At 40.6% G+C, this 19,665-nt stretch overlaps 1 protein-coding gene across 1 annotated transcript in view; it reads right to left on the bottom strand.

Annotated features, from left to right (window-relative positions):
• The window catches only part of ORC5 (origin recognition complex subunit 5), a 2,154,202-nt gene that overhangs the window by 758,762 nt on the left and 1,375,775 nt on the right, over positions 1-19,665 (bottom strand). The window contains exon 13 of the mRNA XM_044087287.1: positions 16,576-16,686. Within this exon, the coding sequence (XP_043943222.1) occupies positions 16,576-16,686 (111 nt within the window). The remainder of the gene's footprint in view (positions 1-16,575; positions 16,687-19,665) is intronic.

Here is a 19,665-nt window from a genome sequence, read left to right as displayed (position 1 = left end):
GACACAAGCATCCTTCAGAGAGGCCTCATAGAAATGGATAATTGGTGCCAGAACCATGGCCTTAAGCTGAACGCTAAAAAATGTATAGTCATACCCTTTGGGGAAAAACAAGGTACCCACAAATTACCACATAGGTGGTAATCCATTAACTATGGAAGAGGTAATCAGGGACCTAGGGACCCAAGTTGACAGTAACCTCTCATTTGACACTCACATTGCCAAAGTGGTTAGGAAGACCTTCTTTATTGCCCACCTTATCATGAAGGGATTCACATCTAGATCAAGAGAGGTCATTGTGCCCCTGTACTCTTCTCTTATCAGGCCAATGATTGAGTACAATGCCCCATTTGGGATGTATCTTACCCGACACCTGCAGCAGTTGGAAAGACCCCAAAAGTTCCTCACCAAGAGGATAAAGGGTCTCAAACATATGTCATATGCTGCCCGGCTGAAGAAACTCCAGCTCTATTCAGTCGCATACCGCCTACTCAGAGGTGATCTGTGCCTGACGTACAAGGCCACGTCCAATCCGGAATTAATGGACATGCTCCACCTCAGAAAATCCAAATCCATCAGAGCCACGAGAGCAAGAGATTTGAACCTCAACACAGAAATAAATAGGACATGCTGGAGGGACAGATTCATAACCCAGAGGCTCCCTACACTCTGGAACAGAATCCCAGTCCATGTTAGGCAGAGCCCCTCACTAACTCTATTCAAGAGAAATCTTGACGAGTGGATGGGAGATCGTAGGTTTACCCCGGGGGTCATCTCGGTGTCACTACTAGACAGAGGCACAGTAAACTAAACCCTAAATGGGCGTAGTATTCTCATTCTAAGGGGTGGTGAAAGCCACACACACTCTGGCTAGGCTTATAAATGCCCTAGGGCAGATAGCCTAGTACGAACCTATGAACATGGAGAAATACAGGAGCAAATTAGGTACAACTGAGCAGTAAGCTCCAATTACAAACAATGAGAAGGAAGGAAAACGCAGTGCTACAAAGTATCTAAACAGCAACTAGATGACAATAATAGACTAAATGAAGAACTAAATCCTGGAAGGATTAACAAGCAGTGAGTAATCTTCAGTTCAGTTTTATAGTGATAGAGGGGGTACTCTATCTAAATCTGGGAAAGGAGAGAAGGGTTGAAAGGGAGGGGTTTATATATAAAGAATGGGAAAACTCAATGGGCACAGCAATCCTTCTCTTCTGTCAAGCTCTTTGTTTCTGGCTCCCTTTTTCCAGTGTGCAACTGTATGTGAAAAAGAGAGCTGGCTTAAGCAATGCCATATACATGGAAAAGTACATTTCTACAATTCTGGACAGTCTGGTGAATAAAACTCCAACAGTTCAGAGGCAAAACTGTCTTAATTAAACACTTTGCAGAACTAAAGCAAAATGGTGATTCTTCATTTTTAACAGAAACATAGGAACATAGCCTCTCTCTGTAGTTTACACAGATACAACAGTTCTATATATTGACATCTTGCCTGAAAATCTCTTTTGTTCTTCAGTTATGTTTATTATAAGTAACTTGCTCAACATTTGTTTCAGTCTTTTTATACCACCACATTACCACCAGTCAGTCAGTTAATACACAACAGTCCCATACTCCACCTCCAGCAGACACTATCTTAAACTAATTACATACATTGTTTTCCTAGTCTTCAACATTTTACTGAAGGAGAGAGTGAGCCTACTGAAGGAGAATCCTTCAGTCATAGGAAAAGCCAGTTCTTTATTATCCCCTGCTGCTACTCTTTCATAATTAACTCCAAACAGAATACCACAGAGGTTCCTCCTTACTTTAACATACATTGGACACATGCCACCACACAGAAAATATGCTCTCTCTACACATACAGCAGATGCATTCCTTGTCCGTATGCCCTTTTCAGACACTGATTTATAAAACTGCATCTCAAGTTTATAACATACCTAAACTGAGCATAACCGTCTGGAAAGTACGTCATATAAATAAGTCCTATTACTGTTACTGATCAATAACAATAATATGCCCTACAATTGTTACTGATCAATATTTGCATGTGCCCAAGTTAGTATGTGGTTGCCTATATTTGATGAAAGTCGCTCTGTGCTCAGATCGTATTGCTCTCTTGGCATCTTAAATGTAACTTGTACTCAAAATGATATCCTGACTACCAAGTCTTCAACTGCACATAACCATACGACTGAAGTATTTCTTGCATCTTAATGGGTTCTTCTTAATACCTTCCTTCAACTAGACTGTCTTCTCTTCTCATATTTCCTGACATGTCGACATCTCTTTATTTTTCTTTGTAGTTGTAATTCTGGTAGTCAGAATTTATGTATCTAACAAAGCCCTTTCCTGGGGTGAGCAGAGTTTTTCTTTAAGATAAACAGATGGAAATATTAGAATTCTCAACATACTTCTAAGGATTCCATATTTGGGGGGAAAATTGAGTTCACTTTAGCGCAGAGTTCTGCTCCAGTGCCTTAAGTATGCATGCGTGTGCGCGCACGCTATTTTCACCCCCCCCCAATTCACATCTAACCTCCATACAGTACTTACTGCTTACCCTATTTTTTGTCAGAATACGTTTCTTGTGTGTTTTCCAGTGCCTATGTTTAGAAAATCCCACTCCTAGAGAAAAAACGAAGCAACCATTTAAACAACCTATTCATTTATTTTAATTACTTATTTTGTCTTCGTATCACCATATAAAATTAATTTTTTTAACATTCATAAGCAAGTCTCTCTGTCTTATGAAAGATTCGGAGGCAGACATCTGTCTAAAAGGGCGATAACTGTGGCAGCCACCATTAAAATATCAAAATATCATCAGCAAACCCCAAAAGTGGCCACAGAGCTTGCCTTCTATTTTTGGGACCTCATGTCCCCAAGACTTCATCCACTTCATCCATGATGTTCAAGAAATCAAATATATATATATATATATATATATATATATGTATATATTTTAACTAAAAAATGTAGGGTATGTTTAACACTGCCGTCTTACTTATTTCTTTACTGCAAATTCATCTATTAACAGATCCTCTGAAGAAATGCTTACCCTACACTCTAAGGAGGAGTGTTTATATACATTTTAATTTCATTGTACATTACTATCTTTATACTGTAAACTGGCCCAGGCCATGCATGAAAATGGTCTTTGGATTACTGCATCTACCTTGCTAGCAAATGTATAAATAAAAAATAATGCTTTAACGATTGCAATTAACTTCCTGATATGTCAGCTTTTCTCATAGTTGATCAAAGCTTTCTCCATATAGTGAATCAAATACCACTTCAAAATCTAAGAACATGAATAAACTCATGCCTAAGAGTGACGTGTGTCTACAATACAATGAAATATCACACAGACTTCTAAGTTTTAGAAATCACATCTTTTTCTGTTTCCTTAAGTCAGCCAAAAACAGGTTGTAGAATATTGTAGGCACATATCTAGGAGTTTACCTTACATTTCCTTTTTTTAAAACCTCCCTTCAATAGCCTAAAATGTTATCTCACCATTCCAGCATTATGTGAATTCCCATACGATAATGTTATGTTTTAATGCTTTGTCCTTGTCTTAGCTTCTTATGACTCATCAGAAAGTAATTGAACCATACTTTTCTGCCAATCAGGCCACGTTCTAAGAGATCTGAATGTGTAATACACTACAAATGTCCAGACCTTTTTAGTATTATTCCTTTCTACAGCCTTAAAAATTTCTTCAAAATTCTTCTTTTTCTCATTTTCACAGAGGCCCTATACTCACTCCTAGGTCTCCCTCATTTTCATATAACTGTTACTATTTCATTTTATCTGAGTAAGGAAAAAAGAAACTAGCATATTTTTTCCAGGTGGGACTTTTATATCCATTAAATAAACAATTTCAAAACTATGTACAAACTTGCTTCCAAGGAGGTTATTTACCACTAAGACAGAGAAAACATAAAATAATACACAACAGCCCTAGCTATGCCCTTGACAAACAATTTCTTTGTTTAATAAGCACCACCTCTGCACACATGCACACCTCTCTCCATCATCAGAATTACATTCCCAACTCTATTCTTCTCTAATCATTTGAAATTTGGTCTCAAGTTACATTACATCCATAACAACTTTTTGTTACATCTGTACTGTTCAACAAAGCCTCCCAGGTTCAGGCATGCACACCCTTATTTTTTAACCTCATAGACAGGCAAGTGTGGTTGATCCCCACCCAATGTACTGCAAAACAAATTCCCTGAAAAGTAAAGAACATTAAAATGTTGTCCTGTCATCTCCAGCAACCATCAATAAAGAGGCCAAATAATGCTCATCTGAAAGCATGTGACTTGCTCAGTGATGTTTTTCATCTACTGCACACTGTCCACAGCAGAAACTTTTATAATTCACCTAAGAAGTATATTAATCTGTAATTTATTTGTTCTTCAATCGATCATACAGATGACACACTGCACCATTATCAGCAGCAGCTGCTCATGACACCAACAGAATAGTAAGAACAGAATGGTAATAACTTCAGCTACTCGCAGTTTGAGTCAGTATTTTTAACATGATTTGAAAGTTCACAGTTGCAGATCACACAACCCACTCATATACATTACTCTGTTTTTTTTTTTCAACATGACACACCCCTCAGTGCAACACAGGGCCTACCTCAACATCCCTGGTACTTACATATATGAACTCTGAGACTCGCAGCTCAGTGGCAAAAGAGTAAGAAGCCCTGACTATGACAAGGCAGAGATGACAAGAGTCTGAGTAGCTGGTTGGGGACAAGAGAAGCCAGGAGTGTAGCAGTGACTGGTCAGTGGTGGTTTGCCTATCTTGAAGAGGGAGTGGTCATTTTTGTCTGCGCTTGCAGGTAGACATTTGCAGGCAGTGAAATGCAGTGTAGATCATGGGCTTGGCACTACCAGTCCACTAATAGTAGCCTCATGAACTGTAGACTGGAACATATACATGCAAAGGGAGGGCCTCATTGAGACACAAACACCGACATCAGCCAGCAAAAGGATGGAGAGAACTGATTAGAAACTTAATACCTAAATAGCCTTTGTCCAAAATGAATAGACAGTTGGGGGAGCCATGTAGTTCTTCAGCATGGGGAAAGTTAGGATCTGTCTTGAAACATGGATGGCCCCAGTCTGGAGGGGTGAAGCCAAACTCTCATTCCACTGTGACAAAGACACTCATTCCTCAGTGGTGAGCAGAGGAGGGAACAAAGGCAGTAACATAAACTTCTCTACGGCTGTCTGGATGACAACTCCTTCCAGTGAACCTCAGTGCAAGTAGTGGCCGTACATCTGAAAAATGAAAGGGCGTAAGTCATGTAGGAGGAAGGCTGACTGTTACCAAGCTTGGAGACAAATATGATATTTAAAGAAAAAAAAAAACTCTGAGAGTGACGTACCTCAGAGTATGGGGAAAACTCTGAAATATCCCATCCTTGCCCTTAGTGTGTACATATACTACATATTCACTGTTACACTCTCAATTCTTAGGATTATAATTACAGTCCTCTGAATTGCAACAGAAGCTTCTTAAAGTAACACTGAGGATGTTCTTTTTTACAAATACACACATGGAAGATTTTCTATTAGTGAAACGGTACCTCCAGATACCACAGTAAAAGTGTCGGCTTGTGGGGAGGGGTAGTCTTTGAACCGGTATGCATGTAAACCGGTGCACATCCTCACTCAGAAGACGACTCAGCCTGATTAAAAAAAAATATACATATTTCTGGGCAACAAATGGAGTACTTTGTACAAGTTTGACTTCTATTAGCAATACTGAGATACTACAAAAGTAATTTTGGACTACCCCATGTAATGCAAGATAAACTGTACCAACAAATGGTAAAATGTGAACCACTGTGACTGCAAAAGTTCACTGCTTTTGGGTCCACACAGTTAAAGCCCTTTGCATTTCAAAGGGACTCAACATGACAACAAGTGTAAAAATACAGTGACCAAGACCTCCCTACAGGAAATAGTGTATGAATCTGTTTAAATGCTACCTGACTCCCCAAGTCCAGTTCTGGTAAAGAGGTTCTATTAGACATTTAGGATTAAGGAACCACAATAATGTTGGCAATGCAGAAAGCCTTAACGTTCTGCATATTTACAGTTAAGATGAAGCAGACAAATGAACAATTACATAATTAAAATGAGGCTTGGAGTATGGAGGATGTATTTGCATTTCATATTACTGCTTCACATCATCAACATTTTACAAGGTCTTAAAAGTACAGTTGTGCACACTTATCATAAATGTAGATGTTACAGTGTATTCACTGTTGCAGTCCTAACCAATGGGTTATCCGGCTCCCGGTAGCCCTCGACTGGCCAGAATACCAAAGGTAAGTAAAAATGACATCGGCTATCGTCGGTTGTAAAGGATGTCAGGGTGTCCGATACAAAAGGAGGCAGCCGACATCACTTCCTCAGTCTTTCTTGCCATAACAGTCAGAAGCCCCCAGAAAACAAGGCTTAAACCAACATTAGCCTGCACCTTAGGAAAAGAGAAATGGGGGAAGGAAGGAAGGAGGGAAAGCAGGACTGCAACAGTGAATACACTCGAACATCTACATTTATGGTAAGTGTACACAACTGTACTATGTTCATCGTGTTTCACTGTTGCAGTCCTAACCAAAGGGTTGATTACCAAAGCCCAGAGAAAAGGAAGGAGGGACCAACAGAATCAAGGATTGGAGATAATGCCCTGCAGAAAAGCAGTGGCAAACCCTGCCCTGGCTCTTGAAAACAAAGGCAAATTATAATGCTTTGTGAAAGTGTGAACATAAGACCATGTGGCAGCCTCCAAAATGTCTTTAGAAGGGAAACCCCTTAAAAGGGCTGCAGAAGTGGAAGCTGCTCTAGTTGAGTGGGTCCTAACCCCCTGAGGAGGAATCTTGCCATGAAAGGAATAACAAAAAGTAATACAATGAGCAATCCATTTAGAAATGGTTTGCTTAGAAATAGCCTTGCCCTGTGCTCCAGGGGCAAAGCTGACCAATAGCTGTGCTGATTTCCGAAGGTCTTTAGTCCTGTTCAGGTAAAACCTGAGCTGTCTGTGCACATCAAGAGAATGTAGGATCCTTTCAACTCTATTTTGAGGATTAGGAAAGAAGGTAGGAAGGTGTACGGACTGATTAACAGTCAGGCTAGAAACCGCCTTAGGCATAAAGGTGGGGTTGGTTCTTAGAGAGACCCTATCTGCATGGAAAATAAGAAAAGGCTCCACAGCCATCAAAGCATGCAGCTCCGAAACCCCTCCTTGCTGGTTATAGCCGAGAGGAAGACAGTCTTTCACGATGGAAACTTTAAAGCTGCAGTGGCAGCTGGCTCAAAAGGAGGAAGAGTGAGTTTCTCTAGAACAAAATTAAGAACCCAGGCTGGAGTAGATGCCCTTCTGGGAGGTTTTAAGTTGCAAACACCTCTGAGAAACATTTTCATCAGAGGATGAGAGAAAATGGGTTGCTCAAAAGAACAATGAGCAGAAATGGCTGAAGCATGGATCTTGATAGAGGAAAAAGAAAGACCACCCTGAAGCAAATCAGCCAGGTATTCCAGGATCAGAGGAAGGGTAGGCTGAGAAGAAGATTCCCCTCTAGCCTGCATCCAACGAGAGAATCTTTCCCATTTGTCAGCGTAGGGCCTCCTAGTGCTAGGCCTCCTGGCCTCCCACAGCACGTCAACTAACTGCTGGGAAAGGGAAGAAGAAAAGGAAAGAGTCATACAATGAGCCATGCTGCCAAATGGAGAGACTGAAGATGAGGATGTAGAATGTTTCCCCCTTCCTGAAGCAAAACATCTGGCTTCAGAGGAAAATGTCACGGGGGGAATTGGGAGAGACTGCGAAGCAGTGGATACCAATGCTGCATGAGCCAGTCCGGAGCTATGAGACTAGTCCTTGGTCATTCGTCCCTGATCTTCAATACTACTCTGAGAAGAAGAGGAAGAGGATTTAAGGCATAAACTGACAGCAGTGCCCAAGGGAAGGACAGAGCATCCACTTTCTAGGCTCTGTTGTGATGCTGTCTGGTGCAGGTAGAAGATGGTTGTTTGGAGAGGAGAAGAGATCCACTTGAGGAGTGCCCCAACATTGAATGATGCTGTGAAAAACTGCTCTGTTCAGCTCCACTTGTGAGGATCCAGGGTCAACTGGTCTGCAAAACATTGAGCCTTCCTGGAAGAAACTGAGCTAGGAGATGCAGGCCCAGGAAGGATACTGCTATGGACCAAAGACTCATACTCTGTCTGCACAGGAGGTAAGAATGAGTCCCTCCCTGCTTGTTGATGTACCACATGACTGTGGTGTTGTCTGTCCTGACAAGCTGGGTCCCTGGAGAAAAGATTCTTGAAAGCTAGTAAGGCCTGCTGGACTGCCAACAACTTTAAATTTATGTGCAGGTGCATCTTCTGGGCATTCCAACTTCCCTGTATGCATCTGCCATCCAAGTGGGCTCCCCAGGTGTAGTCCGATGCGTCTATGGTAAGAACTTGAGTGGGCAGGGATGGGCGAAAATGTATGCCGTTGTTCTGTAGACAGGCTGTTGCCCACCATAGAAACTCTGTCTGCAGAGGAATTATCACTTTGAGGTCCTGTGTGTGCTGACACACAAGTGTTCTTGAGGTACCACTGCAATTTCCTCATATACAGTTTTGCATATGGAATCATGAGAATGCAAGAGGCCACGAATCCCAGAGCTTGCAGGCATTTCCTTGCAGAGAGCTGGGACAGGCTTGCCAAGTCCTTGAAGTAAACTGAAAGAGTTGTATGCTTCTCCTGGGTGAGATATATCATCTGGGCGGCTGTGTTCAGACTCATTCCCAGGAATGTTATCTCTTTGGATGGCACCATTTTTGATTCTTCCACATTGATAGTGTAACCCAGGGAACAGAGAAGAGTCCTTACAAATTCTAGATCCTTTAACAGCTGTTCCTGAGAATTTGTTTGAATAAGACAGTCGTCCAAGTATGGATAAATCCGAATTTTCTTTTGCCTGCAAAAAGCAATGATTGGAGCCAGGCACTTTGTGAAAACTCTGGGATAAGCCAAAGGGCAGCGCAGAGAATTGGTAATGTTGCTTGCCCACCCTGAAACAAAGGTATTGCCTGATACTTTCCCTAATAGGGATGTGCGGATAAGCTTTTTTTGAGCTCCAACGTTACCAGCCAGGAATCCTTTTCTAACACTGGCAGCAACTGATGCAGAGTGAGCATTTTGAAATTTGGAATTATCAAGAAAGAGTTAAGGATTGATAGGATAGGACGCCAGGTGCCTTCTTTTTTCGGAAATAGGAAAAGTCTGGTATAGAAACCCTGGCCTACCTGCTGAGTAGGAAAGGATTCTATTGCTCCCAGATGTAACAGAGACAAAATTTGCTTTTCTACTTCTGCCCTTTGGTTCGTAGGAGCGCCCAGGAATCATTTGGGTACGGGAAAGGTATGGAAAGAAAACTTGTGCCCTAAGGATAAAGTTATGAGTACCCATTTGCCGTCCGTGATGGTGGCCCAGACATTTGTAAAAAAAAAAAAAAAAAAAGCCAACCTTCCCCCTAAAGGACTCTTCGGGCAGGAAAGAACAGGCAGAAGTTGGACAGAGTCATTCAGAATGTTTAGATTGAGCTGCAGGCTTAGAACTTCCTGCCTTGGAAGAGGAAGTATGCCAACGCTTAGACCTTTGAGGGGTAGCCACCTGTCTCCTAGATTTGTAACCTCTAGTCCTAGAACAGCTCTGTCTGCTGGTATCAGGGAACGTCCAACTCTTAGAAGGGTAATTCCTGCTAAAGCGAGGAGGCTGAACTTGAAGAAAGTCTTTAACTGTCTGCATAGACTTGGCCTTGTCTTCCATCTTCTTGAGCACTTCCTCTGCTTTGCGGCCAAAAAGACTGTCCTTATGCAAAGGTACATCTAAAAGCTTATCCTTAACAGGCTCTGGTTGGGGCTGCTCCCTGAGCCAAGTGTGCCTTCTAATAACAGAGCCAGTAGCTGCAGCCCTACAGGAGACTTCTAGAATGTAATGAATGTTTATTGACTAGACTGGCAGAATTCAGCAAATTCTGCATATCCTTACTCTCCACCAACTGAGGCACACCTGCTAACCTAGACTTTATAGCTTCCAAGGTGTGCTGCCGGTACTTCAGCATATGAAAAAGACAATTAGTAGACCTAATAGCAAGAGTGGTAGAGGTATAAACCTTTTTACCCCACCTATCTAGGTTCCTAGATTCCTTGTCAGAAGGAACAGGATTTTTAGTAACAGTGGCCTTAACTCCTTTAGGGCCTTGAGAAATAACCTTTGGATCAGCCAACGGATTCCTGAAAAGAAACCAATGAGAATCAGGGGCACTATAGTACCAGTCAGGTTTCCTGGGAGCAGGAGGAACAGAATTTGGAGTCAAGGAATTCTCCAGAAAAACATCATGAACCACTTTCAACACAGGTGGCATAGCCAAAGGCTTATGCTGAGGCAAATCCAAAACCTCCCTAATCCTTTTCTTAGATTGGGGATAATCCTGACTTTCCCATTTAAAATGTTCCCTGAGAGTATTTAAAGTATCACCAAAAGAGAAATCCTCTGGAGGAGAAGCAGAAGGGATGGATTCCACTGTGTCTAAATCCTCAAAAGGAGAGAAAGCTTGAGAAACTTCTTAATCAACAGAAATGCTAGAAGTATCAGAACCTGAAAAGGACAAAGCCTCAGGAGAGACATCCCTACCTCTTTTTGGAGGAGGAGGCTGTGAACCCCTAATAAGAGTCAAAAAGTTATCAGCCATTTTAACCATTTGAGAATGGGAGGAAGCTGGAGCCTGCTTCTTCACAGGCTTACAACTGGAAGATTTACCTGCAAGTCTAAAGAACTCGGGAGGCCTAGCAAATGCTGAAGTTGCAGCCACAGTCGTCGATATGAGCTTGTTGTCTGAACAAAGAACTGTCTTGGACACCAGAGTCAGCTTCGCAGCTCCAGATCCAGCTGAAGAGGCAACAGGCGGAAGGTCAGAAGACAAAATGGAAGCCGCGGCCTGGGGGCCTCTGATATGGTCTCAACCAAAGCCAGCAGTTGAAAATCTGCGGGCTGCAGGGGCTGCAAAGGTGCCTCACTGGCTACCGCATGACTGACGACCAACCTAACATTATCTGAGGACTTGACCTTCGGAAGCCTGTCACGGTCCTTATCTTTACACTTCTTGGGGATATCCGAAGCCTGAAGCCCAGTGGATGCCATACCGACAAACTTAGGCCAAACTCCAAAATGCTTAGCTAAAAGCTTAGCCTGACGACGAACAGTACGCAGATTAAAGGAAGCACAAAGATCACAATTAGGAACTTTGTGGTCAAGGCCTAAACAAATAATACAATAGGAATGAAAATCTCTATGGGGAATCTGCTTTCCACACGCAAGACAATTATTAACCTTTTCTGACATTTGTTAAGGCAAGAAAAGAGGATCCCCAATGGGGTACTTAGCTGTAGTTGACTTCATCTTTGTAGTTGGAAACAAGAAAGGTAAACTTCCGACCAGCACTAATGCAAGAAATGCTTCTGCTTCGGGCTCTGCGGCAAGGAAGACTGAGGAAGTGATGTCAGCTGCCTCCTTTTGTATCTGGCGCCTTGATGTCCTTTACAACCGACAACAGCTGACGTCATTTTTACTTACCTTTGGTATTCTGGCCGATCGAGGGCTACCGGGAGCCGGATAACCCATTGGTTAGGACTGCAACAATGAAACACAATGAACATCTGCTATTTTTACCATCAATAAGTTTTACACTTTTTCACTCTCTCCAAGGTCCCCAATAAATTTCAAAAATGCAAGGCATTCTAAGTAAAATGAAAATAAATTTGGGAATGGAATCAAAGAAGAAATACCAGATTACCCTAAAACTGAGAATAAATGAATATTCTCAGTAAGAACAGGAATCATAGCCAGCCTTGTGTTTCATCAATGAATTTGTATAACCATTCGTAATATGAATTCCAACTGATCAGTCTACAAACTATTATGAAAATAATGTTGCAAACAATAACAAAATAGTAAATTTGCTGAACAGAGTATCTGTAGACTGGTGATTTCATGAAAAACAACACTTCATATCAGTAACCCAAACCTGTTTTGTAAACGTATCAGTTAACTCCTTTATCCAGGATACACTAAAATGCCCTGTCACTGTGCTAACTTCTTCTATGGCTTTGTCTACAAAAAGGAATCCAAAAATTTACCACAGACATTAACATTCCTGAGCAGTGTTCCATTCATTCCTTACAAACCATGTAGGTCTAGTGTACTAGTTAAAAATTTAAAAGTCATGTCTACAGCTGTGGACAAGCTACACCAGACTTCCTTAAGAAAGCATCTGGTTTTGTCTCTTATGGATTTACGATATTTATGAAGAGAATGAGAGAGAACGTTGGATGATGTGGGGATAGTGAATCAGGAAGTGCAATGGATTAGCAAGGAGGAAGTAATGGAAAGGCTGTTGGTCCAGATGACATACCTGTGGAAGCTTGGAGGTGTTTAAAAGAAATGGCAGTGGAATTAACCAGATTGTTTAATGAAATCTTGGAAAGTGAGAGGATGCCTGACGAGTGGAGAAAAAATGTTTTGGTACCGATTTTAATAATAAGGATAATTTTTGGTACCGATTTTAATAATAAGGGTGATGTGCAGATCTGTAGTAACTACAGAGGGATTAAATTGATCAGTCACAGCATGAAATTTTGGGAAAGAGTAGTAGAAGCTAGGTTAAGAAGGGAGGTGATGTTTAGTGATCAGCAGTATGGTTTCATGCCAGGAAAGAGCACTACAGATGTGATGTTTGCTCTGAGAGTGTTGATAGAGAAAGTACAGAGAAGGTCAGGAGTTGTTGCATTGTGTCTTTGTGGACTTAGAGAAAGCATATGACAGGGTGCCTAGAGAGGAGTTGTGGTACTGTATGAGGAAGTCGGGAGTGGTAAAGAAGTATGTAAGAGTGGTACAGGATATGTACAAGGGTGGTGTGACAGCACTGAGCCCTTTCTTATTTGCAGTGGTGATGGACAGGTTGACAGACGAGATCAGACAGGAGTCCCCGTGGACGATGATGTTTGCAGATGACATTGTGATATGTAGTGAGAGTAGGGAACAGGTTGAGGAGACCCTGGAGAGGTGGAGATATGCTCTAGAGAGAAGAGGAATGAAGGTCAGCAGGACTAAGACACAATACATGTGTGTGAATGAGAGGGAGGAGAGAGGAATGGTAAGGATGTAAGGAGTAGAGGTGGCAAAGGTGGATGAGTTTAAATACTTGGGATCAACAGTTCAGAGTAATGGCGAGCGTGGAAGAGAGGTGAAGAAGAGAGTACAAGCAGGATGGAGTGGGTGGAAAAGAGTGTCAGGAGTGATTTGTGACAGACGAGTACCTGTAAGAGTGAAAGGGAAGGTCTACAAGAGGATAGTGAGACCAGCTATGTTATATGGGTTGGAGACAGTGGCATTGACAAAAAGGCAGGAGTTTGAGCTGGATGTGGCAGAGTTAAAGATGTTAAGATTTGCACTGGGTGTGACGAAGGTAGACAGGATTAGGAATCAGTATATTAGAGGGTCAGCCCAGGTTGGACGGTTTGGAAACAAAGCCAGAGAGGCGAGATTGCGTTGGTTTGGACATGTGCTGAGGAGGGATGCTGGGTATATTACGAAAAGGATGCTAAGGATGAAACTGCCAGGTAAGAGGAAAAGAGGAAGGCCTAAAACAAGGTTTATGGATGTGGTGAGAGAGGACATGCAGGTGGGTTGGTGTGGCAAAGCAAGATGCAGAGGACAGGAAGAAATGGAAACAGGTGATCCGCTGTGGCAACCCCTAATGGGAACAGACAAAAAAAAAAAAAAAAAGATAAACAGATCCATCACAGCAGGAAGCATAAAATCACCTGCATAAGGGGACCTTTCCGTGATGCCTGTCTACTGTCCATTAAGTCCTGCTCTCCCCATTTTCAAAACTATTAGATGTTTTGTTGAAACTGGATTTCAGACATTCTAAGTTGTGTTAACATCATCACCAGTCTCACCAGCAGTTCTCACACTACCCTGTCAAATAGGTGCAGACTATAAGGTGGAATAGACAGATTTCTTGTTTTATTCCTGTTAATATTCGAGTGACTCAAGCATCAGTTCTGGGATAATTTCTCTTTGGTATCTGAGTGAGTGACATGGTCGGTCAATCACAGTTGCAGCTAATTCTATTAAGCTGACAGCTCCACACAGTTGTTCGTTCTGAACTTAAGTTGGAGACTATAGGCTCCAACCTACAAACATACTTCTCTTTGCAAACCTGGCTCATCTCAATGGTCCTATACCTAAATAATGCTCCTACAACAAAATAAATGTCATATACACATAAATCAAAGAACTAATTTTCCAAAATATGCCACAATAACTCAGCATTCTCACCATAATTCAGTCAATCATACATTAGTATTATTTCTTTAAATTCAACCCTCATAGAACAAGTAACACCTAGAAAGGTGCTCCAATGATAATTAATCACAATTGCATTTGCATATGAAAAGTGATATTAATAAGACAAAATATTTGCCATATTGTACAATAACGCTTTCCTCATTGACAATATTGGTTTGACCACAGCAAACTCGGTTTTATCTTCCCCTCTTGCATTCAATACACCTACTCTCAGGACTGTCCATTTCACCGTATCCCCAACTGGAACAAGCATATAAAAATAATCTAGATTGCCTGCTGGTCACCATGATAAAATATGCTGTCAGATATAAGTGAGAAACATTCACTTGCTCAAGTTCTGTCATCAACTATCTGCAATTCAGTCATGTTCTTCCCAAGAAAAAATTATACTTCACTGACTGCCCTTCCTTATCTGCAACTGCCAAATCAGATGAAACCCCACTGTGGATTTTGGCTGTCTGTAGAGAGATGTGTAGACATTTCCAAGACAAAACAACAGAGTCAGGACCTTCAAGCTTCCCTGTCACTAATGACAAATTCTAGAATAAACACCCACTCAGCTTTATACAACTTGCTAAAAACAGCACCTTCAAGCCCTTACTTAATATCTAACTGCAGTGTAAATATGTCATTACATTGACTGTGCAACCTTTCCAAACATTTTCAGTGTTACTTATGCATCTATAACAACTTCTCATAACACCACTTACTGAAAGATTACCGTCTGACTTACATTTCAAACTAACATTTGAATTCCGATTGTATTATAACCAACATTTACAACATAATATATATAATCTTTTATGTCTTTGTCTGTCAGTCTTGTTTAACCTATTACAGTTTTTCACCACCAAACTCCAGCAAACTTTGACTTCTACAATGATGTGCATTTGCAATGACTAACAGATCCCCCCCTTGTAGAATTAATATTTTTGTTGAGGTAGAAACAAAATATCACATGTATAATGACTTAAACTCTAAAGTACATCTTCAACTTAACACTGTCACATAAAACTATTTAATCTGGTCAGCTAATGTTGTATCCATGTACTTAACATTTATCTAGGGTTTCCTTTTTCACATGCACTTCATAATCACTGTACAGCCCATCTAGAGTATTTTTTTCTCTGGGACTACACTGAACATGGCACTTCCCAGATGGACAACCCCAGTTAACAAATGCAATAATTAATAAACAAACAAACATAAAAAATTATCTAATGGCTTATATGCTCACTTATAGTATAAATACCACCTCAGGTCTCACCTGATGAGATACTATTAGCCTAGTGGGACTAACCAGGTCAACAAAGGATAAATAAATAAAAAAATATTTTCGATACTGCTGCAGTGCAGGTATATATATTTTACACATTAGGCTGGATTCATTAATATCTACACTAAGTGTACATTAATATACACCATTCTGAGATTCTGACTGAATAGGCAACACAAGCTTAACTCTTACTTTCTTCATCCTAATTTTAGCTTCCCTACTGATCTTCTTGTAGTCTTAAATATTGAGGGAGGGGGGTTGTAAAGATTACCACAAAGTAAAGACTAGTTGTACACTTAGTGTAATCTTTTTAAGTGAATAGACAGCACATAAAATGTGGTAGGGATGTTCTTGAATACAGATTGTGTACCTTTTGTGTACACGGAATGTAGCCATTCATGAATCTGGCATATTATCTTAAAGTGAAAACAATAAATACAATAGCCCTTACATAATGGCTTCCTGTTATACATTTCACATCCAAAGTTTATTATTCAAACTGACTGAACTATCAAATGTTCAGTCCTCTTAGGATTTAATTTTGAGCAGGTTTACTTTTATGAGTACTAGATGAAGCATTTTGGTCTTAAAGTTAGGCAGTCAGCAAAACTGATGCTGTAATTATACTCCCTCTATGCAAATTAGTACATCATTAGAGGACTGCAGCACTTTTGTTTAAATCATTAGGTCTACCTATATTATACTCTTCAGAAGTAAATGCACATATTTAAAAAAATTAAAATATATATAGCTCTCAGAATCCCACAAAACAGTACAAGCTTTCACAATATTCCTTAAAGTTTTATGGAGTTACAAAACTGAGTACTCACTTGGGAGAAGATATTTGCTGTAGGAGCAATTCTGCTATCCACAATGCTGTAGAAAATTGCTAATAGCCTGTCCAGAGGAAACGGTTTGGGCCCCAGAAGGTGATTGTTGGTCTGCAAGTGAGAAAAAAAGATTAATTAGCCTGACGTCTTATTACTGCACAATGTCTTGGGACATTATTTATCACAAGCTTATTAAGTGGTCACTTGCTTATTTAGGCAACTACTCTAAGAAAAACCTGAAATGCATAAAAAAAAAAAAAACAGGACAAGAGGTTGTCTTGAATGTCTCTGTGTATGCAAGTGCATGTGTGCGCACACCCATGTGAAAAAAAAATGTGTGTGTGTGTTCATGTGTGGGATATATATATATATATATATATATATATATATATATATATATATATATATATATATATATATCTCGGAGTGTGTGTGTGTGTGTGTGTGTAGATATATATGGGTCTCATTTCATTCACAGAATTCACATTTCACCAAACCTGAATGTGTCACATCAGTTTGGCGAATTTCATGTCAGTGAAACATTTACTGTGATGCTGGTAGTAAGAGATGTAGAATTATATAGTGTTTATGTACCTACCAGTGCACCATACCAGCTGAATTGCATGGCAGATGTGCCGGTAGGTGCACAGTTATTCAACTTGTGGAAAACAAATTGTACAGTACTCGTATTTTTTAAACAGAGATCACACTACAGTATGGATTGACAAATCTACCCTCGTGGTCACTGTAGTGTGTGATCTCGGAGTTGGTATATATAATTTGCAGGGAGGGTGCAGCCCCATATGGGGAGTGCAATGAGGCTCCCCTCACACAAAACTCAGACAATTTGTGTTGTGTGTGTCAGTTTTAAGTAGCTGTGCTGTCATTGTTTTGTAGTTCAGCAAACTGATGTTTCGGAGTACTGGATTTTCATATACGTACTCTCGGTATATTCAGGTTCGGTGAAATGTGAATTTGGTGAATGAAATGAGACGCGTGTGTGTATATGGATATATATATATATATATATATATATATATATATATAGATATAGATATATATATATATATATATATATATATACATATGTATATACACATACACACACACGTATATAAATGCATAAAAAATACCGTTACCTCCGGCTATGATATTAGTGATTTTCAAAATGTACACAGTTCCAAGTGGACTTCATCTGTTACCTAAGCAGTACATAATACATATCATTCGGATGGAGCAGTGGTACAGCGGTAGCGTGGTCACCTCACAGCAAGATGTTCTCCAGTTTGATTCTTGGCTGGGGTGCCTTCTGTGCGGAGCATGCATGTCCTTCCTGCGTTCGTGTGGGTTTCCTCAAGGTGCTCCAGTTTCCTCCCATGTTACAAAGAAATGCATCTAGCCTCCCATGTTACAAAGAAATGCATCTGGAGCATTTCTCCCCAGACCTCCACTGAAAATTGGCTTCATTCCAAGTCGGACTTTGCCAGTAAACAAACGTTAAATAAAATAAATTACGCCTTGTGCCAATATACACCTTGGCTTAGTAACAAGGTACGAGTCACAGGAGAAGTTCTGAACAACTTAAGTGTCTTTATCAAACACTCTCCTTACAGTACTGTACTTACAGTGGGCAGAGAATACATGAAAAAACATGTTCATAGATGTACACTAGTCAATTGCACTAGAAGGCCATTAAGAGCCTAGCCACTGCAGTTTACCTACATTCTCCAACTATAAGGGACCAAGGGGCAAGACCCAAAACGTACATTAACTGTTATCTATCCATATGTCTAAGTCAAATTTAAAGAAAGTGATGGAACTATTATGATGTGGAGTGTGAACTTATTCCAACGGTAGTGTATCCTTTGGAAGAAGCAACTACCCCAAGAGGTCCTGCTTATATTATAATGTAGATTTAGAGAAGGTCCTTGGGGTGTTTCCAGTTTTATGAATATGAAGGATGTCAAATAGGACAGGAGCATTTGCAGCCACACAGTCTAGGCAGAGACTGCTACGCATAACTCTTTACAGCAGTACAGCTTTGAGATGCTCTGTGTAGCTTTTTTTGGAGAGGAAACTAATTGGATAATATGCTTTAATAGACACACACCAAAGGGGGCATTATATTCTAATAAAGGCATGATATGGAAGGAGTGCAACAATCCCATTGGACCTGAAGGATATGCCCTCTGTAATCAGTTGGGTTAGGGAGAAGGATTTCTTAACCCACAGGAAAGACAGGCGATACATGCTGGTTGGAGAGTTCACTGTCCACAAACATACCCAGGTCTCTACTGACATTATCTTTTCTGAGAAGGGGTTGTCATTTATGTGGTATGTACAAAAGTATTCTTGCTTCCCAAAGACTACAGTACTACTCTTTCACGTTTACTTTTAGCCCATAGCCCATGTATTTGTACAGTTAATGCCCTCTTGGAGGACATGGGTGTCATATGGAGTGCTGATGACAGCCCTGAGTTTTCAGTCATCAGCAAACTTGTCAGCCAGAGACCCCTACCATCAGCTTTGAGATAAGCAAACTATATACTAAGGAGCAGTGTGTGCCAGTACAGAGCCCCGGGGGATACTGGTGGTGATGTGCCTTTTTGATTAAAGTGTGCCTCCAATGTTGACTGAATTGGTTCTGTGTTAGCCAGTTATCAATAATGTGGTTTTTACAGTTATCAATAATGCCAGAGTGTAGAATAGTACTGAAAACCTTGGCTAGGACTAGGAAGGTATATGCCGATTTGCCTTCATCCAGAGCCTTTGTGAATCTTTCAAAGAAATTAGCCTGGTTAAATAAGCAGGATCTGCTCTTCACAAAGCCAAACTGGTTTAAATCAAGATACTGTAATATGTCAATATCCATAAATTCCGTGAAGATAGTTTCCATTACCTTATAAATGAATATGGTAAGGCTAACTGGTTTTTAATTCCTGGGGTTAGTAGTTGGGCCACAAAGCTGTTTTCTATCTTCAAGTATAAAACACCAGTGGGCACACTGACGTTAAGTTAACAAGGGAGTCTTGTCAGGTAGTGTTTCAAAGTAACATGGAAATAGCATGGTAGTTAGTTTGCAACAATAGA

This window comes from Protopterus annectens, chromosome 11.part0, assembly GCF_019279795.1.
Source record: "Protopterus annectens isolate FY-2018-M chromosome 11.part0, PAN1.0, whole genome shotgun sequence".
NCBI lineage: Eukaryota > Metazoa > Chordata > Ceratodontiformes > Protopteridae > Protopterus > Protopterus annectens.
This window is presented reverse-complemented; position numbering and strand designations above follow the sequence as displayed.